Genomic DNA, 23927 nt, shown 5'->3' with positions numbered 1-23927 from the left:
GGAGTGAGTGAGTAGGAGGAGTGAGTAGGAGTAGGAGTGAGTAGGAGTGAGTAGGAGTGAGTAGGAGTGAGTAGGAGTGAGTAGGAGTGAGTGAGTAGGAGTAGGAGTGAGTAGGAGTGAGTAGGAGTGAGTGAGAAGGAGTGAGTGAGTGAGTAGGAGTGAGTGAGTAGGAGGAGTGAGTAGGAGTAGGAGTGAGTAGGAGTGAGTAGGAGTGAGTAGGAGTGAGTAGGAGTGAGTAGGAGTGAGTGAGTAGGAGTGAGTGAGTAGGAGTGAGTGAGTAGGAGGAGTGAGTGAGTGAGTAGGAGTGAGTAGGAGTGAGTGAGTAGGAGTGAGTGAGTAGGAGTGAGTGAGTAGGAGTGAGTAGGAGTGAGTAGGAGTGAGTGAGTGAGTAGGAGTGAGTAGGAGTGAGTGAGTAGGAGTGAGTGAGTGAGTAGGAGAGTGAGTAGGAGTGAGTGAGTGAGTGAGTAGGAGGAGTGAGTGAGTGAGTAGGAGTGAGTAGGAGTGAGTGAGTGAGTGAGTAGGAGTGAGTGAGTAGGAGTGAGTAGGAGTGAGTAGGAGTGAGTGAGTGAGTGAGTGAGTAGGAGTGAGTAGGAGTGAGTAGGAGTGAGTGAGTAGGAGTGAGTAGGAGTGAGTGAGTAGGAGTGAGTAGGAGTGAGTGAGTAGGAGTGAGTAGGAGTGAGTAGGAGTGAGTGAGTAGGAGTGAGTAGGAGTGAGTGAGTAGGAGTGAGTAGGAGTGAGTGAGTGAGTGAGTAGGAGGAGTGAGTAGGAGTGAGTGAGTAGGAGTGAGTGAGTAGGAGTGAGTAGGAGTGAGTAGGAGGAGTGAGTAGGAGTGAGTGAGTAGGAGTGAGTAGGAGTGAGTAGGAGGAGTGAGTAGGAGTGAGTGAGTAGGAGTGAGTAGGAGTGAGTAGGAGTGAGTGAGTAGGAGGAGTGAGTAGGAGTGAGTGAGTAGGAGTGAGTGAGTAGGAGTGAGTAGGAGTGAGTGAGTAGGAGTGAGTAGGAGTGAGTGAGTGAGTAGGAGGAGTGAGTAGGAGTGAGTAGAGTGAGTGAGTAGGAGTGAGTGAGTGAGTAGGAGGAGTGAGTAGGAGTGAGTAGGAGTGAGTGAGTGAGTAGGAGAGGAGTGAGTAGGAGTGAGTGAGTAGGAGTGAGTAGGAGTGAGTAGGAGTGAGTGAGTAGGAGTGAGTGAGTAGGAGTGAGTGAGTAGGAGTGAGTGAGTAGGAGTGAGTGAGTAGAGGAGTGAGTAGGAGTGAGTGAGTAGGAGTGAGTAGGAGTGAGTAGGAGAGTGAGTAGGAGTGAGTAGGAGTGAGTGAGTAGATGAGTGAGTAGGAAGAGTGAGTAGGAGTGAGTAGGAGTGAGTAGGAGTGAGTGAGTAGGAGTGAGTGAGTAGGAGTGAGTAGGAGTGAGTAGGAGTGAGTGAGTGAGTAGGAGTGAGTGAGTAGGAGTGAGTAGGAGTGAGTAGGAGTGAGTGAGTGAGTAGGAGTGAGTAGGAGTGAGTAGGAGGAGTGAGTAGGAGTGAGTAGGAGTGAGTAGGAGTGAGTGAGTGAGTAGGAGTGAGTAGGAGTGAGTAGGAGTGAGTAGAGGAGTGAGTAGGAGTGAGTGAGTAGGAGTGAGTAGGAGTGAGTGAGTAGGAGTGAGTGAGTAGGAGTGAGTAGGAGTGAGTGAGTAGGAGTGAGTAGGAGTGAGTGAGTAGGAGTGAGTAGGAGTGAGTGAGTAGGAGTGAGTGAGTAGGAGTGAGTAGGAGTGAGTGAGTAGGAGTGAGTAGGAGTGAGTAGGAGGAGTGAGTGAGTAGGAGTGAGTGAGTAGGAGTGAGTAGGAGTGAGTGAGTAGGAGTGAGTAGGAGTGAGTGAGTAGGAGTGAGTAGGAGTGAGTGAGTGAGTGAGTAGGAGTGAGTAGGTGAGTGAGTAGGAGTGAGTGAGTAGGAGTGAGTAGGAGTGAGTGAGTAGGAGTGAGTGAGTAGGAGTGAGTGAGTAGGAGTGAGTAGGAGTGAGTGAGTAGGAGTGAGTGAGTAGGAGTGAGTAGAGTGAGTGAGTAGGAGTGAGTGAGTAGGAGGAGTGAGTAGGAGTGATGTGAGTAGAGTGAGTGAGTAGGAGTGAGTAGGAGTGAGTAGGAGTGAGTGAGTAGAGGAGTGAGTAGGAGTGAGTAGGAGTGAGTGAGTAGGAGGAGTGAGTAGGAGTGAGTGAGTAGGATGTGAGTGAGTAGGAGTGAGTAGGAGTGAGTGAGTAGGAGTGAGTAGGAGTGAGTGAGTGAGTGAGTAGGAGTGAGTAGGAGTGAGTAGGAGTGAGTGAGTAGGAGTGAGTAGGAGTGAGTGAGTAGGAGTGAGTGAGTAGGAGTGAGTAGGAATGAGTAGGAGTGAGTGAGTAGGAGTGAGTAGGAGTGAGTAGGAGTGAGTAGGAGTGAGTAGGAGTGAGTGAGTGAGTAGGAGTGAGTAGGAGTGAGTGAGTAGGAGTGAGTAGGAGTGAGTAGGAGTGAGTGAGTGAGTAGGAGTGAGTAGGAGTGAGTAGGAGTGAGTAGGAGTGAGTGAGTAGGAGTGAGTGAGTAGGAGTGAGTGAGTGAGTGAGTGAGTAGGAGTGAGTAGGAGTGAGTGAGTGAGTGAGTAGGAGGAGTGAGTAAGAGTGAGTAGGAGTGAGTAGGAGGAGTGAGTAGGAGTGAGTAGGAGTGAGTAGGAGTGAGTAGGAGTGAGTAGGAGTGAGTGAGTAGGAGTGGGTGAGTGAGTGAGTAGGAGGAGTGAGTAGGAGTGAGTGAGTGAGTGAGTAGGAGTGAGTGAGTGAGTGAGTAGGAGTGAGTGAGTGAGTGAGTAGGAGTGAGTGAGTAGGAGTGAGTAGGAGTGAGTAGGAGTGAGTAGGAGTGAGTGAGTGAGTAGGAGTGAGTGAGTAGGAGTGAGTAGGAGTGAGTGAGTAGGAGTGAGTGAGTGAGTAGGAGTGAGTGAGTAGGAGTGAGTGAGTAGGAGTGAGTGAGTAGGAGTGAGTAGGAGTGAGTGAGTGAGTAGGAGTGAGTGAGTAGGAGTGAGTGAGTAGGAGTGAGTGAGTAGGAGTGAGTGAGTAGGAGGAGTGAGTGAGTAGGAGTGAGTGAGTAGGAGTGAGTAGGAGTGAGTGAGTGAGTAGGAGTGAGTGAGTAGGAGTGAGTAGGAGTGAGTGAGTGAGTAGGAGTGAGTGAGTAGGAGTGAGTAGGAGTGAGTGAGTAGGAGTGAGTGAGTAGGAGTGAGTAGGAGTGAGTAGGAGTGAGTAGGAGTGAGTAGGAGTGAGTAGGAGGAGTGAGTAGGAGTGAGTGAGTAGGAGTGAGTAGGAGTGAGTGAGTAGGAGTGAGTGAGTAGGAGTGAGTAGGAGTGAGTGAGTAGGAGTGAGTAGGAGTGAGTAGGAGTGAGTGAGTAGGAGTGAGTGAGTAGGAGTGAGTAGGAGTGAGTGAGTAGGAGTGAGTAGGAGTGAGTAGGAGTGAGTAGGAGGAGTGAGTGAGTAGGAGTGAGTGAGTAGGAGTGAGTAGGAGTGAGTGAGTAGGAGTGAGTAGGAGTGAGTGAGTAGGAGTGAGTAGGAGTGAGTGAGTGAGTGAGTAGGAGTGAGTAGGAGTGAGTGAGTAGGAGTGAGTGAGTAGGAGTGAGTAGGAGTGAGTGAGTAGGAGTGAGTAGGAGTGAGTGAGTAGGAGTGAGTAGGAGTGAGTGAGTAGGAGTGAGTGAGTAGGAGTGAGTAGGAGTGAGTGAGTAGGAGTGAGTGAGTAGGAGGAGTGAGTAGGAGTGAGTGAGTAGGAGTGAGTGAGTAGGAGTGAGTAGGAGTGAGTAGGAGTGAGTGAGTAGGAGTGAGTAGGAGTGAGTAGGAGTGAGTGAGTAGGAGGAGTGAGTAGGAGTGAGTGAGTAGGAGTGAGTGAGTAGGAGTGAGTAGGAGTGAGTGAGTAGGAGTGAGTAGGAGTGAGTGAGTGAGTGAGTAGGAGTGAGTAGGAGTGAGTAGGAGTGAGTGAGTAGGAGTGAGTAGGAGTGAGTGAGTAGGAGTGAGTGAGTAGGAGTGAGTAGGAATGAGTAGGAGTGAGTGAGTAGGAGTGAGTGAGTAGGAGTGAGTAGGAGTGAGTAGGAGTGAGTAGGAGTGAGTGAGTGAGTAGGAGTGAGTAGGAGTGAGTGAGTAGGAGTGAGTAGGAGTGAGTAGGAGTGAGTGAGTGAGTAGGAGTGAGTAGGAGTGAGTAGGAGTGAGTGAGTAGGAGTGAGTGAGTAGGAGTGAGTGAGTAGGAAGTGAGTGAGTGAGTGAGTAGGAGTGAGTAGGAGTGAGTGAGTGAGTGAGTAGGAGGAGTGAGTAGGAGTGAGTAGGAGTGAGTAGGAGGAGTGAGTAGGAGTGAGTAGGAGTGAGTAGGAGTGAGTAGGAGTGAGTAGGAGTGAGTGAGTAGGAGTGGGTGAGTGAGTGAGTAGGAGGAGTGAGTAGGAGTGAGTGAGTGAGTGAGTGAGTAGGAGTGAGTGAGTGAGTGAGTAGGAGTGAGTGAGTAGGAGTGAGTAGGAGTGAGTAGGAGTGAGTAGGAGTGAGTAGGAGTGAGTGAGTGAGTAGGAGTGAGTGAGTAGGAGTGAGTAGGAGTGAGTGAGTAGGAGTGAGTGAGTGAGTAGGAGTGAGTGAGTAGGAGTGAGTGAGTAGGAGTGAGTGAGTAGGAGTGAGTAGGAGTGAGTGAGTGAGTAGGAGTGAGTGAGTAGGAGTGAGTGAGTAGGAGTGAGTGAGTAGGAGTGAGTGAGTAGGAGGAGTGAGTGAGTAGGAGTGAGTGAGTAGGAGTGAGTAGGAGTGAGTGAGTGAGTAGGAGTGAGTGAGTAGGAGTGAGTAGGAGTGAGTGAGTGAGTAGGAGTGAGTGAGTAGGAGTGAGTAGGAGTGAGTAGGAGTGAGTGAGTAGGAGTGAGTGAGTAGGAGGAGTGAGTGAGTAGGAGTGAGTGAGTAGGAGTGAGTGAGTAGGAGTGAGTGAGTAGGAGTGAGTGAGTGAGTAGGAGTGAGTGAGTAGGAGTGAGTAGGAGGAGTGAGTGAGTAGGAGTGAGTGAGTAGGAGTGAGTAGGAGTGAGTAGTAGGAGTGAGTGAGTAGGAGTGAGTGAGTGAGTAGGAGGAGTGAGTAGGAGTGAGTGAGTGAGGAGGAGGAGTGAGTGAGTAGGAGTGAGTGAGTAGGAGTGAGTGAGTAGGAGTGAGTGAGTAGGAGTGAGTGAGTAGGAGTGAGTGAGTGAGGAGGAGGAGTGAGTGAGTAGGAGTGAGTGAGTAGGAGTGAGTGAGTAGGAAGTGAGTGAGTAGGACGTGAGTGAGTAGGAGTGAGTGAGTAGGAGGAGGAGTGAGTGAGTGAGTGAGTGAGTAGGAGTGAGTGAGTAGGAGTGAGTGAGTAGGAGTGAGTAGGAGTGAGTGAGTAGGAGTGAGTGAGTAGGAGGAGGAGTGAGTGAGTGAGTGAGTAGGAGTGAGTGAGTAGGAGTGAGTAGGAGGAGTGAGTAGGAGTGAGTGAGTGAGTAGGAGTGAGTGAGTAGGAGTGAGTGAGTGAGTGAGTAGGAGTGAGTAGGAGTGAGTAGGAGTGAGTAGGAGGAGTGAGTGAGTAGGAGTGAGTGAGTAGGAGTGAGTAGGAGTGAGTAGGAGTGAGTAGGAGTGAGTGAGTGAGTAGGAGTGAGTAGGAGTGAGTGAGTGAGTAGGAGTGAGTAGGAGTGAGTGAGTAGGAGTGAGTGAGTGAGTAGGAGTGAGTAGGAGTGAGTAGGAGGAGTGAGTGAGTGAGTAGGAGTGAGTAGTAGGAGTGAGTGAGTAGGAGTGAGTAGGAGTGAGTGAGTAGGAGTGAGTAGGAGTGAGTAGGAGTGAGTGAGTAGGAGTGAGTAGGAGTGAGTAGGAGTGAGTGAGTAGGAGTGAGTGAGTAGGAGTGAGTGAGTAGGAGTGAGTGAGTGAGTAGGAGTGAGTGAGTAGGAGTGAGTGAGTAGGAGTGAGTGAGTAGGAGTGAGTGAGTAGGAGTGAGTAGGAGGAGTGAGTGAGTAGGAGTGAGTGAGTAGGAGTGAGTAGGAGGAGTGAGTGAGTAGGAGTGAGTGAGTAGGAGTGAGTGAGTAGGAGGAGTGAGTAGGAGTGAGTAGTAGGAGTGAGTGAGTAGGAGTGAGTAGGAGTGAGTAGGAGGAGTGAGGAGGAGGAGGAGGAGGTTGGGATCGAGCTGGCCGTGTCCACGCGGCCCCGAGAGACGCGGTGGGGGGGAGGAGTGGCGGCCGGGCCGCGTGGGCCTCTCCGTGCGAGCAGCCGGGGTCAACGACGGGCGGCGCGGCGGCCCCGATGACGCACACTCGCACGGCCCGCGGGGACCACCGCGGCCTAAAGCCATTCCCATCGATCGGCCCGGCCGGAATTACGTCTCTGCTGCGTACACACCGCCACGCGCTACCTAGCACCACCTAGCGCCACCGTGCGCCACCCACTACCACCCACTACCACACAGCAGAGGTTGCAAACGGGTTTTGATTCCTTACCCGTACCCGGCCGCACCAGGGTCGCAAACGGCTACCCGTTCCCTACCCGTACCCTACCCGAAATGAGTGAAAAACGGTGACTCACCAGTGACTCACGGCCTACCCGTACCCGGCCGGGTACGGGTAGCCGGGTATCGGTTAGGGTACGGGTATCGGGTACCCGGTTGCGACCTCTGCCACACAGTAGCGCCTTGCACCCCCCCCCCCCCGCACCGCTGCTCCACCACCGCACCTGACCACCCCGCACCCTCCTGAAAGAGAGACGCGGTGGCGCTTGCCCGGGGCACCAGCGCGCGCACGCAGAGCTAAACCACAGCAGCCCCGCAGACAGCTCGCTCGCGCGATCGCACGCAGGCACAAGGGTCCTTCCCCCACTGCGGCATGCGGCCTCCTCTTCTTCCGCGCTTGCCAGGTGTGACTTCGACCAAGTGGGAGCAGCATCCCCCCCCACACTTGACCCCCCCCCCGCCACCGCACGTCGTACAAAGCTGCCCATCGGCAAACCGTGACCGCCGACCGGCTCGATGAGATCTCCCGGTGGCCGACAGCTTGCCGGCCGTTGCACCGCTAAATGCTCACGTCACGTCGAGGCCTGGCGGAGCAACAATAAATAAATCGTACGGGTCGGAGGGCAGAGGGGGGGGGGAGAAAGCCAACGAACGGAGCTCGCGTGTCCACGCTGGCGGTCGGTTTCACCGCGGGAAAAGCCTCGCTGCCGAGTCTCAAAGACGCTCTTTTCAGGAGGCTCCTGCCAAGGTTTGTCGCAGTAGGCGGACCGTGCTGCTGCTGCTGCCGCTGCTGGACTAATAGAGCCTGTGCCGCTATTCGCGAGAGGAGGCCAGTCCAAAGATCTGAGCACCTGGTGCGATGTATAAACATCGCCACTGGGGAGACAAAGGCGGGCGCGCGTGGTGCTGGCCACCCAAAAACCTCGTGGGTCGTTGCCGGCCTTCATCGGTGCTCGCTAACAGCACTTGCCCCTCAACAGTCTGTAAAGGCTATACGGGGGATCTTTGTATTTGTTTGCTGGCTAGTCCAGCAGCTGCTCTTCCAGACAAACTTCAAACGTGTAAATCACGAGCGAGGGGGAGGAGGGGGGGTGGGGGGCGTGTGGGGGGCACTTGGGGGTACGTATCAATATGCAGGAGAGAGGCGATGCTAGCTCGCCCGAGCCAGCGCGAGAGCTGCTAATGATACTGTTTAAACGGAGCTTCTCGGGCTCGGATTACAAAGCCGGCGCGCGCAATAAAAAGGCCGCCAAAAAATGCCACTCATCCGAACAAAAAACGAGCGCGGATTAAAACCCTAAACCAAGCAGAGCTCCGGGGTTTGGTGACGGGCGCGCGGGTGGGGAGGGAGGGAGGAATGTTTAAGTGAGAAATCATCATTCACGCCGGCAGACGGTCGGCGAATAAAAAAAAAACGAGAGAGCGCGAGAGAGAGAGAGAGAGGGGGGAGAGATGTGCCGGTGAGTCACCTACCCAGGGCTCCGCGCCGCAGCATTTGCTCAACGCATGCTAATACCACCTGACCTTAAAGGGAAAGTTTTCCTCGCTGGCGCGAGCTGACGCCGTGAATGAGAGCAAAAAAACTCGGCGGTCGAAAAAGTGAAACTCGCGCGTGCCGCAGAACGTACTGCGACGGGCACCGCGCGCGGCGACCCAAACCCGCGGAGACCCGTCCGTTCCGTGCGTCTGTCCGTCCGTGTGTCCGTCCGTGTGTCCGTGTGTCCCTCCGTGTGTCTGCGCACACTTTCCCCCAGGCGGCCGGGCAGGTCGGGACCCGTGCAAAAACGACCGCCGCTGTGTTACGTGCGTAGCGCCAAACGCGACGGCGCTGTAATGCACCGCGGGGGGCGGGCACGGGGAAGGCCCCCCACCCACCACCACCGCCCCCCACCACGAGCGACACGATGGGACGCACGCGCTCGCTATCCGTGTGCGGGCCGGCCGGAAGACGGCAACTCTCGGGAGGTTCTCGCTCGCGAGGTTTTAACGTCGGGCAGGTTTGGCGACGAAGCCCATCGATCGTCCCGGGGTCGGGGGTCAGTAAAAGCAGGGTTGTAGTTATACTCGCGCGTAAAAATTAAAATAAACGCCCTTCACAGGTGGTCACCAACGTGCTCCGACTTAGCAACGATTGAAAAAAATCTCACTGTGTGCCGGGCACTACGGAAACGTTGCGCGGTTTGGACCTGTAGATTTGGAGTTTGCATCTCTCTCTCTCTCTTCTCTCTCTCTCCCCACGGTCGCGTGGATTTTCTCTTCTGGGTCCACTGGTTTCCCCCCCCCCCCACCCCCCCCCCCGCCGAATGTAGAAACGTGCTCGCTTCCAGTGCTTGGCTACGGTCACATGTGACACGCCAGGTCGCTTCTGGCTCAACGGGGCCTTCACACCTGCTAAAATGCCACACACCACCGCCCCCCACCCCCCCGATCACCGCCATGAGAATGGCGTGCTCACGGTGGAGAAGGGGTTACTCCCCGGATCTCCCTGGGCGCCGGGCGCCCTCCACCGGGCACACCGCAGAGGTCGCAAACGGGTTTTGATTCCTTACCCGTACCCGGCCGCACCAGGGTCACAATCGGGTACCCATACCCTACCCGATACCCGGCTATCCGTACCCGGCCGGGTATCGGGTAGGGTACAGGTACCCGATTGCGACCTCTGGGATGAAGCCATGTTGCAGGCGCGGGTGGGTTGATTCTAGGAACTTGAATTGTGAGAAGAGACAAGACGTTGGGAAATGAGTGACAAACGGTGACTCACCAGTGACTCATGGCCTACCCGTACCCGTACCCGGCCGTACCAGGGTCGCAAACGGGTACCCGTACCCGGTTGGGTACGGGTAGCCGGGTATCGGGTCGGGTACTGGTCTCGGGTACCCGGTTGCGACCTCTGCCGGCTGCTCCCTCCACCGTCTGACATCCCCACGGCCTTGCGAAGACCTCCCGTCACCTGCCGGGGGGGGGGGCTCCACCCCTCTCCTTCCTGTTGGCCGGCTGCTGAGCTGCGGCGACCGCCCCCTTTTCTCTTTCTCCGCCGGGGGGGCGAGAAGGGGGGGAGGGGGGTTCCCTCGCTCGCCGATTCAGCCGCTATCCAGGCACCGGCTGGGGTTGGGCGACCTGTGGGCTTCTTCTCTGGCTGTGCGAAACTGAGCAACGGCGCCTTCGAGCACCGCGCCCAGTTTCTCTGCCATGCTGGTGCCTTGCCCCCCGCACCCCCAAACCCTCCATTGAGTTGCCCTCAAGGACTCCCCCCCCTCACTCTGGGCTCTTACCAGCTGGGGGGGGGGGGGGGGGGGGAGGGCCTTTTTCTAATTCCACCACCGGCTCCGGGCCCGCCGAAAGTTGATGTGGGCACCGCCTCAACGCTCGCTCGATGTTCAACACCCGTTTCAGCTGCTAAAGGGAGGTGGTGGTGGTGGGGGGAGAGAAACAAACCTCGGGCAGCACTGCTGGCTACGGCTCTAAATCCCCCCCGCTTGCGACGAGCGCCAAGCTCGGGGCAAATCGCTCGGCCATCAAAATCCGCGGCGATCGTGGCCGCCCCGTCTGGCCCCGGTAGCAGCCGCGTCCTGGCCGTACCGAGGCCGTGATCTCGTCGTGGAAGCAGTCACCGGCATTGTAATAAGGAGGATATTCTAGATTTGAAGCTTTCGTGACTGCAAGGATTCATATTCTTAGGTTTTTTCGGTAAAGTCACGTAGGTAAAAACATTAAAATTAATAAAAGTAAAATAAAATAAAAATTCACGACGTTTCGGAGGCAACACAAGCTTCCGTCTTCAGGTGGAACCGTCACAGCCATGACAGCTGTATCACGTAAATGAGAGATTACAAGAGCTACCACTCCGTATATATAATGGTTGAAGAGGGGAAGGGATATTATCATTCGATTTTTTGTCTTCATTTAGCTTTTTTTGCCGGAGCCGTGGAGGCCCGGAGGCGCGCCCGAGACGCTCGCTCCGAGGCGGGCACGGCGGGCGCGGCGTGCGTGCGATCGGGAGCGCCGCTCGCCGTGCCGACGTGCGTCACGACGAGTGGCAACTCCTGGGGGGGGGCGGGCGGGCCCTCCCGAGGCACGCCGGATGCGTCATCGCCGGCGCATCTGCTCCGGGAGAGCCGACGACGGCGGTTGCCGACGCCGCCGCCCGGGTCCGGTACAGATCCGCGAGCGACTCCTCGCTTAGCCGGCTCGCTCGACCCGCACCGGCGAAAAGGGTGGTGAGGGACGGGGCGGTGGGGATGGGTGCAAGCGCGTTCAAAAAATACAGGAGCAGTTCACCGAGGTTGGCCGGTGGGGCAGGGTGTCACCACACCGCTGACGGTTACCACTCCACGCAGACACAAAACAACGTTCCCCCGTATAGCCTCCGACAGACTGTTGAGGCGGGCGCTATTAGCAAGCGCCTACACACACACACACGTATACAACCACAACGAGACGGAGATGCACACGCAGACACGATAACTACCGCCATTCGCCACCGAGCGGCGGCGAGGTCACCGCGGCGCTTGTGCCAGGCTATGTGCACGTTAAGGCCAGACACACAAAGACACACAAAAGACAAAGATCCCCCGATAGCCTCAACAGCCTCTTGGGCAAGTGCTGTTAGCGAGCAGCACCTGTGAAGGCCGGCACGGCCGCACAAAGTGGAGCGTGGAAGACCGGCGCCGCAACCGGCCACCTTTGTCTCCCCAGCGGCCAAATGTACTCACCGCACCAGGCATCCATTTGCCGACACCCACGCACAACAACGCAGACGCGCGCCACACAATCCCCCCACCCCGCCTTCCACGGCGGTGGGCGCAACTCCTAACGAGCTGGGTCCCCAGAGGCCCGGGGTGGAGATGGCGCGGCGGGGGGCGGGAGGGGGGGGGGCGGCAGTAACTCACTGTCATCGCCGTGACTCATCATCCCGTGCGAGCGAGCGAGCCAGCCGAGGAGCAACTCGATATTGCTCATATTAATCCCGCAGCCAATCCGCGTCCATGCCACCGCCGTCGCACGCACATCAACGCACGCCGGTGTTGACTCTTAGGCTCAGCGCCCGGACAAATTTATCGGCACGCGCGCCGGCGAGTGCAGGCGCGGGAGACCCCCGAACGGGGGGCGCGAACGTGGGTGGGGGGGGGGCGGCGTGGTGTTTGCAAACGCCGGTGCCACGGACCTAATGAGATTAAGGCAATTCTGCGGCCGGGCCGCAAACGGAAAGCGATGGATTATATTACGGCGCAAATTGGAGGCGGGGCGGGGGGGGAGCGAATTTCAAACGGAGCCCGCCGTGTTTCGCTAATTCGCCGCTTTAATTCAACTCAACGGCCGCGAGCCACATCCTGCCATACTCTTAGTTCTCTCGGTAAAGTCACGTAGGTAAAAAATGAAATTAAAATTAATAAATCAGTGAGTTAAAAAAAAAAAAATTTTATTAATTTTTATTTCATTTTTTACCTACGTGACTTTACCGAAAGAACCAAGAGTATGAATCCTTGCAGTCACGAAAGCTTCAAGTCTACCACATCCTGCTGCTCCGTCGATGTTCAGGGGGGGGGGGGGGGGGTGGTGGGCGAGGGAGGGGAGTGAAGGAGGGGAAGAAGGGCAGGGAGGGAGGGGAGGGAGGGCATAGAGGGAGGGGAGGGAGGAAGGGCAGGGAGGGAGGGAGTGAGGGCAGGGAGGGCAGGCAGGGAGGCCGTGCCCCCCGCGGTCTCTCCTCTCCGCTGCCAGGTTGTTAAGTCACCCCGGGGAGAGGCGTGGGGGGTGGCCGCTCCAGATCGCCGTTGTTATTTTAAGCTCCGGCAATGAACAGAAAAAAAAACGAGAGATGAGGAGACTTGGCTCGGCAGAAAATAAATAATCAAAAGTCCATTATTATTATTATCGAGGGATCGCATTTCAGACTTAACTTGAAATAAATTAACTTGCCCCCAGTGCGAACTCTGAAAATAATTAACGGAGGATTTTGACTGCTGCACCCTCCCTCCCACCCCCCCCCCCCCGCTCTACATCGCCCCTCCCCCCAGACCCCACGCCCCCTCCTCATCACCACCCCACGCCCCCCGCAGCCCCCCCCCCCAACCCCCATGCAACACCTGCTCTTCACCAGGTGGGTAGGAGAGCGAGGGATGACGGAAGAGATCGAGCGCGCTAAGGATGCGAGCGTCGTTAGAGCGAGCGGGAGAGGAGGAGGGAGGAGGTGGAGAGGGATGAGCGAGCGGGCGAGCAAATCGCCCACGTGACTTTACCGAAAGAAACAAAGAGTATGGATTCCTGCAGTCACGAAAGCTTCACATCGAGATTGAGGGCGGGCGGGCGGGCAGGCGGGCGGGGCGATCTTATCCACGTGGCTTCACGTTGATGGAGAGCAACAGCAAGAAGATGAATCGCTGCAGTCACGAAATTTAACAGCTTTCCTTTCACATCGAGGCGGTTGATGAGCCAGGCGGTCGCGTCTGGAGTAGCGACGATGCCTGTCCCGCCCGCCCCCACCCTCCTTCGTGGAAGTGAATCGCGCAGAGTCGTGAGCGAGGGACGACCAGAGGGCGAGCGGTAGAGGGGAGACGAATGCTGGTGGGCGAGCGAGCGAGAGAGGGGTCGGAGGTCACTGCTGAGCGAGCGAGAGGGAGAGGGGTCGGAGGTCGCTGCTGGGCGAGCGAGCGGGAGAGGGGTCGGAGGTCGCTGCTGGGCGAGCGAGAGGGAGAGGGGTCGGAGGTCGCTGGCGGGCGAGCGAGCGGAAGAGGGGTCGGAGGTCGCTGGCGGGCGAGCGAGCGGGAGAGGGGTCGGAGGTCGCTGCTGGGCAAGCGAGACGGGGAGGGGTCGGAGGTCGCTGCTGGGCGAGCAAGAGGGGTCGGAGGTCGCTGGCGGGCGAGCGAGAGGGGTCGGAGGTCGCTGCCGGGCGAGCGAGCGGGAGAGGGGTCGGAGGTCGCAGGCGAGCGAGCGAACGAGCAGAGCGACCGTTCCCACGCAACCTCCAGGCGTGCGGACGTCTCCGGAGAGGACGAACGTGGGCACGCGTGCGATATTAATCCTCGAGACGGTCAAAAAAACAAAACGCATCGATTCGGAACGAAGCCCCAGCGCCGCCCGCCGGGTGCCCACGCGGCCACTTGACGGCGGAATTCATTCGTCGCGATTCTCTCTCGGGGTGGCGGGGGTGGTGGGAAGCGGTGGTTAAAGATTGTTTTATATATATATTAAGGGCCAAAGCGTACGCGTGCTCTGTGGATCCGTGGGCTTTACGCTCGCATCATCCCCCCCCCCCCGCTTGCTACGCCCCGAGTCTCGGTAAGGTGGCGAGCGGAACGCAGAGGTCGCAACCGGGTACCCGATACCCGTACCCTACCCGATACCCGGCTACCCGTACCCGGCCGGGTACGGGTAGCCGTTTGCGACCCTGGTGCGGCCGGGTACGGGTACGGGTAGGCCGTGAGTCACTGGTGAGTCACCGTTTGTCACTCATTTCGGGTAGGGTACGGGTATGGCGGAGAGCAGAAATCGCCCGCCCCCCCCGCCACCGGCCACTGGGGGTGCCCTTTCAAATGATTGGGTGCTGCTGCCGCTGCGATGGCGAGTGGTGCCCAAGCACAATTAATTTAATCTAAAAACTCAAACAAAACAAACACGTGCGTGCGTGTTATTGGGGAGCAGCGGTGAATCGAACCCGGCGGTACGCCCGGCGCCACGCGCATTTGGAGGCGGCCGCTCCGCCAGAGGTCGCAAACGGGTTTAAATTCCTTACCCGTACCCGTACCCGGCCGCACCAGGGTCGCAAACGGGTACCCGTACCCGTACCCGGCCGGGTACGGGTAGCCGGGTATCGGGTAGAGACCGGGTATCGGGTACCCGGTTGCGACCTCTGCCCGCCGCCGAGTGTCTACGAGCGCGGGGGTCCTGCACCAACGGGACGTCTTGGACCGTTTGTGCCGCGTTTAATCATTTAGGCGCGTGCGTTCCGCGCCCGTCTCCCAGCCACGTGCGTCACCATCCGCGGGTCACGTTGCCCGGTAAAGCTCCCCAACACAGCCGCCTGTGCGGGCCAATTACGTCAAAAAACGAAACATTGACGATGGTGATTTCGCCACCGACGATGATGATGATGACGACGGTTAAACCCCATTGTATACAATGTCTCAAACGACACCCAAAAGCCAAATCTGTTACCTGACCTAACGACCTTGAAATCACAAGGGCCCCCCACCTCCCCCCGCCCGCCGCTCCCCCATCCTCTCTCTCACGACACCGCACCCCGCGACCCCCCCCCCCCGCCCGTCGCCACGCCGGGCGTTACCTCCTCAATACCCAACGACAACAGCCGCAGAGAGGATCGCACATTTTGCGCAAAGATGACGAGGAGGAGGATGAGGGAGGAGGAGGATGAGGAGACAGGAACGTGGCTGTGATCTCTATTTCTGCGACATGACCACCTGGTTTATTAATAGGGCTCCCCGGTGCACGTTTGTAACGCGTCACTGACTCCCCGCACGGGATTTGCCACCACCACCCCCCCCTACACACGGGCGGGGGCCAAGGTGCGCGTGCGTGCGTGCGTGCGCACGTGTGAGCGAGCGAGCCGTCTGAAAGTGCAACCGGCTCCCATTCGCACTCCGCTAATGAGCCAAGCGCACGAGTGAGGCGCTTGCAGCGGAGGCCGCCGAGTTTGTGAGAGAAGAAGCAGCGCGTGTGTGTGTGTGTGGTTGAGCGGGTGTGTGTGTGTGTGGTTGAGCGGGTGTGTGTGTGTGTGGTTGAGCGTGTGTGTGTGTGCTTGAACGTGTGTGTGTGTGGGTGGGTGTGTGTGTGTGTGGTTGAACGTGTGTGTATGGTTGAGTATGTGTGGTTCTGTTGGTGGGTGTGTGTGTGTGTGGTTGACGTGTGTGTGTGTGTGTGGTTGAACGTGTGTGTGTGTGTGGTTGAACGTGTGTGTGTGTGGTTGAACGTGTGTGTGTGGTTGACGTGTGTGTGTGTGTGTGGTTGAACGTGTGTGTGTGGTTGAACGTGTGTGTGTGGTTGACGTGTGTGTGTGTTTGGCGTCTGTGTGTGTGGTTAAACGTGTGTGTGTGTGGTTGAGCGTGTGTGTGTGTGGCTGAACGTGTGTGTGTGTGCTTGAACGTGTGTGTGTGGCTGAACGTGTGTGTGTGTGGTAGAACGTGTGTGTGTGGTTGAACGTGTGCGTGTGGTTGGGTGTGAGTGTGTGGTAGAACGTGTGTGTGTGGTAGAACGTGTGTGCGTGGTTGAACGTGTGTGTGTGTGGTTGAACGTGTGTGTGGTGGAACGTGTGTGTGTGTGTGTGGTTGACGTGTGTGTATGTGGTTGAACGTGTGTGGTTGAACGTGTGTGTATGTGTGTGTTTGGTGTGTGTGTGTGTGGTTAAACGTGTGTGTGTGTGGCTGAACGTGTGTGTGTGTGGTTGAGCGTGTGTGTGTTTGTGGCTGAACGTGTGTGTGTGTGCTTGAACGTGTGTGTGTGTGTGTGGCTGAACGTGTGTGTGTGTGGTAGAACGTGTGTGTGTGTGTGTGTGGTTGAACGTGTGTGTGTGTGTGTGTGTGGTTGACGTGTGTGTATGGTTGAACGTGTGTGTGTGTTTGAACGCATGTATGTGAATGAACGTGTGTGTGTGTGTGGCTGAACGTGTGTGTGTGTGTGGTTGAACGTGTGTGTGTGAACGTATGTGTGTGATTGAACGTGTGTGTGTGTGTGGTTGAACGTGTGTGTGTGTGTGGTTGACGTGTGTGTGTGTGTGTGATTGAACGTGTGTGTGTGTGATTGAACGTGTGTGTGTGTGTGTGGTTGACGTGTGTGTGTGTGTGTGGTTCAACGTGTGTGTGTGTGGTTCAACGTGTGTGTGTGGGGAGCGGTCTTGAGCCTCCACTAGGCCAAGGGATCTGCAACGTACAGCTCGGTAGCCGCCCGTGGCTCGTCACGTGACAGCTTCGTGACGTCATTCATGAAGGCCCATCACCGTCCTGGACTCGCCACGCGGTGCCCATTAGCGGTGAATAAGTTTCGTGTTTTTTTCTTTAACCGAATTTGAAAAAGGCCGCCTATTCCTGCTATTTTCGTTTGCCCACCGCCTCCGCTAGGCTGACTCAAGCCTATGGGGGGAGCGGTGGCGCAGGTAACAGCACACTGCACTCCGAACCTGGAGGCCTGAGTTCGATTCCTGGACGCGGCTAAACGTCAGCTGCGAGTGAAGAGAAGCTAACCCCACTTCGTGCGCCGTGCCGGTCTTAATAGGTACTCACCAACAACGCTTATGCGAGTTGCCTGTGGAAGGCTATGCGGGGATATCTTTTGACATTGTGTGCGGTAGAGACTACGTGTTAGTGTGCGATTGAAGTTACGCATGTGGTTAAGCAAGTGGTTGAGTGCGTGTGTAAATATGTGCGTGCAGTTGTATATATGGGGAGCGGGAGTGCAGCGGTTAGCGTGCTGAGGCTAACGAACCCAGAGAACCAAGCTCGATTTCCTCATCAGTGACAATTATCTGAACCGGTGAAGAGGTGCGTGAGTGAGCGAGCGAGCGAACAGGTGAGTGGACGGGTGAGTGAGTGAGTGAGTGAACAGGTGAGCGGGTGAGTGCGGGAACAGGTGAGTGGGTAAGTGGAGTGGTTTGTGTGAGTTTGACGTGATGAGTAGCTGAGTGAGCGGGTTGGTGAGTGGGTGGGTGAATGAGAGAGTTTCAGCAGAGTGTGCAAGTCGCGACGAAACGGTCAGCGTCCAGACCGCCCGAGCCCTCGACAAAGTTGGAGGCATTAACGAGAGCAAATTTAACGGTGGCGGTAACCGCGGGAGTAGCAACAGAAGCGGGACAGGGAGATGACTGGCCACCGGCGACGTGAGTGACTGGAGTGGGGCGGTTGTATTTCTCGGCCGCGTGAGGCCGAATGCGGTGAACGTGGGGGAGCAATTGATCCGCTCGCGGGCGAACCGAGGCGGAGACCCCCTCGCCGGGTAGCGCTGCGGCCATCCCGCCGGACAAAAAAGCAATCAAACCCAACGGCCCCCCACAACGCCGTCGTGCGGGGGGGGAAGAGAGAGAGAGAGAGAGAACAGAAGAGGGAGAAAAAAAAAAGAAGGGCGCGGAAAATAACGAGCGCAAACTTTCGCCCCGTCGACGACAAAAAAACAAAAAAAATCCAATTAGCGGCGGTGGTGGCAAACGCGATCAACGTGACGACCGGCGCCCACCGTAAATGATCGCGCGCTGACTCACCGTCACCGTCACCGCCGCCGCCGCCGCCGCCGCCTAACAAGCAGGTGTCGTGCGCACGCCTAACGAGGCGTCGCTCGTTTGCGCCTAATGAACTCGCGCGTTTAACACCGCAGGCCCCGCCTCCCCACGTGCCGTGCCGAGCGCTCCGCCAAACGGCACCGGTGGGGAGAAGGGGGGGGTGGGTGGGGCAGGCAAATGGTGGGCAACAGAAGTTGGGGGGGGGGGAGGGGTGGGTGGGGTGGAACAAGAGAAATGGGGGGCAGGTAAGCGGGGGGGGGGGAGGGGGGGGGCACAGAAGGAAGGGGTGGGGGTGGGGCAGGAAAAAGGGAGACGGGGGGAGAGGAAGAAGGGGAGATGGAGGGGAGAGCAGGCAAGGGGGGGGGGGGGGGGAGCAGGCAAGGGGGGGGGAGCAGGCAAGTGAGGGGGGAGCAGGCAAGGGGGGGGAGCAGGCAAGGGGGGAGGGGGGAGCAGGCAAGGGAGGGGGGAGCAGGCAAGGGGGGAGGGGGGAGCAGGCAAGGGGGGGGTACAGCAGGGGATGGACAGGAAACGGGGAGGCAGAAGGGGGTGAAGAAAAGTGGGGGGGGGGGGCAGGATGGGGGATGGGACAGGGGTCAGAGGGGAGAAGGCGAGCGGGGGGTGGGGGAGGACGAGGGGGCGGGGGGAGAGAGAGGGCGAGGGGGGGTGTAGCGGAGAAGGTCGACGGACAGAGGTCGCAAACGGGTTTTGATTCCTTATCCGTACCCGGCCGCACCAGGGTCGCAATCGGGTACCCGTACCCTGCCGGGTATCGGGTAGGGAACGGGTATCGGGTACCCGATTGCGACCTCTGGGATGAAGCCATGTTGCAGGCGCGGGTGGGTTGATTCTAGGAACTTGAATCGTGAGAAGAGACAAGACGTTGGGAAATGAGTGACAAACGGTGACTCACCGGTGACTCACGGCCTACCCGTACGCGGCCGCACCAGGGTCGCAAACGGTATCGGGTAGGGTACGGGTATCGGGTACCCGATTGCGACCTCTGGCGACGGAAGATTGGGGGAGGCGTGCCCAGGGAGGGAGGGACAAGTAGGGAGATGGACAGGAGACAGGCGAGCGGGCAGGCGAGTGGGGCGGTGGCGAGCGCACCTTGTCGACGGTGCGGTGGTCGTCGCAGAGCAGGCACACGCGGGCCTGGTCGCGCTCCCGCTGGTGGCTCCTCAGCGCCATCTCCTTGAGCTGCGAATCCACGTGCAGCAGCTCCTGGCGGACCGAGCGGCGCTCCTCCAGCACGCCGCCGAGCAGCGAACGCAGCCTGCGCACGAGTCGTCAAAAGATGAATATTTAGAGACGGAGACGGGGGCAAAGGTCGCGAGGCGAAGTCGACCTCAGGGGCGGGCAGGAGGGCAGCCGTGAACCACTGCGCTTACGCTCCACGCAGTCGCACACACGCAGTTAGACGACGACAACAACCGCCGTTCGCCACCAAGTGGCGGTGACGCCGCCACGGCGCTTGTGCCAGGCTAGGTGCACGCGAAGTGCCGAACTCCCGCTGGCAGGAGGTCACGGGACAGACCCAGCAGGTGCCACGGGTCGACTGAGATGGCTGGGCCGATGCACGACCTGTGCCCCCCTACTGTGCCAACTCGCTGCGTTTTAGCCACCCGGCCCTCCGCTCGTTGTTGTGAGCATCGCTCCTCCGCCCTTCGTTGTTGTTGTAGGGCGACTGCCTCCAACTGCGCAGTGGCGTCTTTCACGAGCCTCCTCCACTGAGGCCGATCTTGACACCGCTGGTACCAGTCATCGGCAAGTCCACTCAGCTCCACGTCCTCCTGTACCACATCACTCCATCTCTTCTCTAGCCCGTGCCGCACCCGTTTAACCCCCATTTAGCCCCGGCCTAACAAAAGCTGTTTAGGCATGCGGTGGCTGGGCATGCGGGCTACATGACCCAGCCAACGCAGCCTTGCCTGCCGGAGGAGCTCACCGATGGGACTTTGTCGAGATCTTTCGAGGATTTGTGAGCTCCTCACACAATCCATCCAGGTTAAACCCAGGATGGATCGTAGGCAGGCCAGTCTAAATGTTTCTAATCGGCGAAGATGTTCCATAAGGGGGGAGAGAGAGGGGAGTCTACGTTTCGCAGTCACACACATACAAAGACAAAGATCCCCCGTATAGCCTTAACAGACTGTTGGGGCAAGTGCTGTCAGCGAACAGCACCTATGAAGGCCGGCACGGCACACGAGGGGGTGGGTGGCCAACACCACGCCCGACCGCCTTTGTCTCCCTAGAGGCGATGTTTACACACCGCACCAGGTACTCATTTCAGGCGGAGTCGACCCGGAGGAGGAGGCCCATGACCGGTTCAGATAATCGTCACTGGTGTTGGCCGTGAGCGGGAATCGAACCCAGGCTGCCGGGTTCGTGGCGCGGCCTAGCGCTAACCGCTACACTACCGCTCCCCATACACGTATGGACAGACACACACATACGTGTCTGTGTATGGACAGACACACACATACGTGTCTGTGTATGGACAGACACACACACACATACACAAACACACACGTGTGGATACCTGCGGCGCGTACACGTAAAAATACGCAGCGGCCGCAGTCAGGCACTTAGGGGAACTGATTTGCAGCATAAATACATTTGTTGTTGGAACCTCTTAAAAGTCAAGGCCAATAAATAAAATACACAACACATACCGGCTAAGAGTGACGACGATGATGACGCTTTTCTGACGGAAAAATAATGAAAGCCAACGGGAACCCGAAATTACTGAGATCGCACAAAACGCACAAAAGGCACGGGTGGAATAACTCCAGCGGGGAGGGCAGAGACACAGGGAGAGCGGAGGGACAGGGAGAGCAGAGGGACAGGGAGAGCGGAGGGACAGGGAGAGCGGAGACACAGGGAGAGCGGAGGGACAGGGAGAGCAGAGACACAGGGAGAGCGGAGGGACAGGGAGAGCGGAGGGACAGGGAGAGCAGAGACACAGGGAGAGCGGAGGGACAGGGAGAGCGGAGGAACAGGGAGAGCGGTGACGCAGCGAGTACAGACGCAGGTTGTGCGGTGATGCCGTGCGCCGTTCGGCAGCGCGTCACGACGTCGCGCTCCACCGTGCGGTGAAGGACGAGGCCGCCGCAGCGACCGAGACGCCGGCAAGGGGGAGCGGAACGTCGGACATCGGTTACCCCCGGCTGACGCGTCGTGAAACCACGCCAGGCAACGCACAACCCATCGGGCGGGCCAGAAGGGGCTCTCCGACCGTCAAAGGGGGAACATTCGATTTAAAGCTTTCGTGACTGCAGGGATTCATCTTCTTGGTTCTTTTGGTAAAGTCACGTAGAATGGAAATAATAAAATAATATAAATAAAACATTATAAAATACAATTCTCACGACGTTTCGGCTACAACGCAAGCAGCCGTCCTCAGGTGGAGAACAGACTGTCTTCTCGACAGACCTGTTCTCCACCTGAGGACGGCCGCTTGCGTTGTGGCCGAAACGTCGCGAGAATTATTTAATGTTTTTATTTTATTATTTCCATTCTACGTGACTTTACCGAAAGAACCAAGAAGATGAAAGGGGGAACTCTTCTCAACGAGCGCGAGGGCACGCGGGCGGGCGAGGTGGAATCGCCGGTAGCCACAACGTGAGCCCTCTCAACGGCATGGGTTAAGTCCTCCGGTAATTGGGGGCAAACCCGGCGTTTAGCACGGGCCGTCGCGGGCGGGCGGGCGGGTGGACGTCAGGCGGCCGGGTTCAGGAGCCCACCGCCGCCACTTCACCGAGCCAATTTCCGAGCGCTAATCGGATTACGGTGCCCGCTCACGGCCAAGCAAACGGGCGGCGACGGCGGCAGGCCGCGCGCAAGTTGATTCCTTTTTTTCGGAAGCACTCTCTCCGGCTTCCTGTAAACACGACGAGGGCAAAGCGGCGCTGGCGGCGGCCGAAAGGGAGAGAGCGGGAGAGCGACGGCAACCCTAAACCCTAAAAACCCGCGGGGAACGTTTACGGTGATGGGGAGAGGGAAGTGGGGGGGGGGGGCGGTAAGTCGGCTCATTTCCTGGGTCGCCGTGGGTTAACGCGTCGGCGGATTAAACGCTGCGCGCGCGGGCGGACGCACGCACGCACGCAAGCCCCGGAGGCTCTCGCGCGGAAGAAGTAATCCCCTTCCAGAGTGCTACGGGGTCGGGGGGCGTCGGGATCCCACTTAGCGGCCGTCGCGATTCCGGGGGTTAAGATTCCGCGTGGGGTCGGCGGGCTTTGCCGGGCCGGTCGCATTGCGGGACCGCGTGGACGAAATTCACGTGAGGCGCTGAACGTGCTTGAAGAACCTCCGATGCACGTGCCTGTGTATACGACTAGCAGAGGAAATGTACGCAACTGCATCGCAGGACCTCTGCGCTATGCCCTAACAACGGAGGTGCGTTTATTCGGATAACGTAGCCAACTCAAGTAAAAAACGACACGCGTGCGATTGCGCGCGTGCGAGAAAACTAGGAGGGCACGAACGAAACCCGCGCGCGCGAGGAAGGGGGCAACACTCCCCACCGCGTCCAGGCGGGACGGACGGGAGACTTAGCCCAAACGCGTTGCAGCTCCCACTTTCACCGGGCGGGAACGGCACGGCACCTCGTCCACGACGACTTCCACGTGGACTTCCGCGGGCGTCCGTGCGATGATCCACCGCCAACCCTCGCTGCATCCATCCGCCATGGCGCTGGATCGCAGGCAGAGGTCGCAAACGGGTTTTGATTCCTTACCCGTACCCGGCCGCACCAGGGTCGCAAACGGGAACCCGAACCCGTATAATACCCGATACCCGGCTACCCGTACCCGGCCGGGTATTGGGTAGGGTGTTGGGTACCCGATTGCAACCTATGGGATGAAGCCATGTTGCAGGCGCGGGTGGGTTGATTCTAGGAACTTGAATTGTGGGAAGAGACAAGACGTTGGGAAATGAGTGACAAACGGTGACTCACTAGTGACTCACGGCCTACCCGTACCCGGCCGCACCAGGGTCGCAAACGGGTACCCGTACCCAAAACCGCCCGGGTACGGGTAGACGGGTATCGGGTAGGGTACGGGTACCGGGTACCCGATTGCGACCTCTGATTGCAGGCCACAGCCGTCCCCCTGAGGGGGTACAACGGCCCAATCGGGGCGACCGACCGGGGCACCGCGCTTTGGAGTGCCCCACCCTTCGGCGTCAGATGTCATTTGCCCCAGGGCCCCGCACCCCCCCCAGCTACGGATGACCCTGTCGCAGGCAGCCACGAGCAGCACCGTACCCACCACCGCCCATTGGTGGTGGTGGTGGTGGTTGTCCTGATTGTGGGGGTCGTGGTGGTGATAGTGGATGGTCGTCGTGGTGGTGGTGATGGTTATAAACATTCAGACTGGCCTGCCTACGATCCAGGGCTGGATTGTGTGAGGAGCTCACAAATCCTTGAAGGATCTGGGCAAAGTCCCATCGGTGAGCCCACTCCGGCAGGCAAGGCTGCGTTGGCTGGGTCATGTAGCCCGCATGCCCAGCCACCGCATGCCTCAACAGCTTTTGTTCGGCCGGATAGAGGGCACTACATGGGCGCGGCGCGGGCTAGAGAAGAGATGGAGTGATGCGGTACAGGAGGACGTGGAGCTGAGTGGACTTACCGATGACCGGTACTAGCGGTGTCAAGATCGGCCTCTGTGGAGGAGGCTCGTGAAGGACGCTACTGGGCAGTTGGAGGCAGTCGCCCTCCAACAACAACGGAGGGCGGAGGAGTGACGCTCACAACAACGAGCAGAGTGCCAGGTGGCTAAAGCACAGCAAGTTGGCACAGTAGGGGGCACAGGTGGTGCATCAGCCAGTCATTTCAGTCATCTCAGTCAGTCGACCTGTGGCACCTGCTGGGTCTGTTTCGTGACCTCCTGGTGCACCGAGTCTGGCACAGTAAGGGGGCACAGGTGGTGCATCAGCCACTCATCTCAGTCATCTCAGTCAGTCGACCTGTGGCACCTGCTGGGTCTGTTTCGTGACCTCCTGGTGCACCGAGCCTGGCACAGTAAGGGGGCACAGGTGGTGCATCGGTCAGTCATCTAAGTCAGTCGATCCGTGGCACCTGCTGGGTCTGCCCCGTGACCTCCTGCCAGCGGGCATTCGACGCGTCCCGTGGCCTCAACGTGCACATAGCCTGGCACAAGGTGGCGATGGTGGTGGTGTTTGCTGCACGCAAGTACGGTGGACTTCTTTCGCACCGTACGTAGCCATCCGTTGCTACGGAAAACGGCCCACCCCTCCCAAATTGAAGCCTCTCGCTGGTTCCGTC

General features: G+C 58.0%; 1 protein-coding gene across 1 annotated transcript in view; it reads right to left on the bottom strand.

Moving 5' to 3' along the window:
• The window catches only part of LOC144951969 (kinesin-like protein KIF18A), a 167634-nt gene that overhangs the window by 53663 nt on the left and 90044 nt on the right, over positions 1–23927 (bottom strand). The window contains exon 11 of the mRNA XM_078882341.1: positions 18752–18917. Coding sequence (XP_078738467.1) covers positions 18752–18917 — 166 coding nt within the window. The remainder of the gene's footprint in view (positions 1–18751; positions 18918–23927) is intronic.

Source organism: Lampetra fluviatilis, chromosome 64 (assembly GCF_964198595.1).
Source record: "Lampetra fluviatilis chromosome 64, kcLamFluv1.1, whole genome shotgun sequence".
NCBI classification, from domain to species: domain Eukaryota; kingdom Metazoa; phylum Chordata; class Hyperoartia; order Petromyzontiformes; family Petromyzontidae; genus Lampetra; species Lampetra fluviatilis.
The sequence above is the reverse complement of the archived record's forward strand: the minus strand, read 5'-3'. Positions and strand labels throughout refer to the sequence as shown.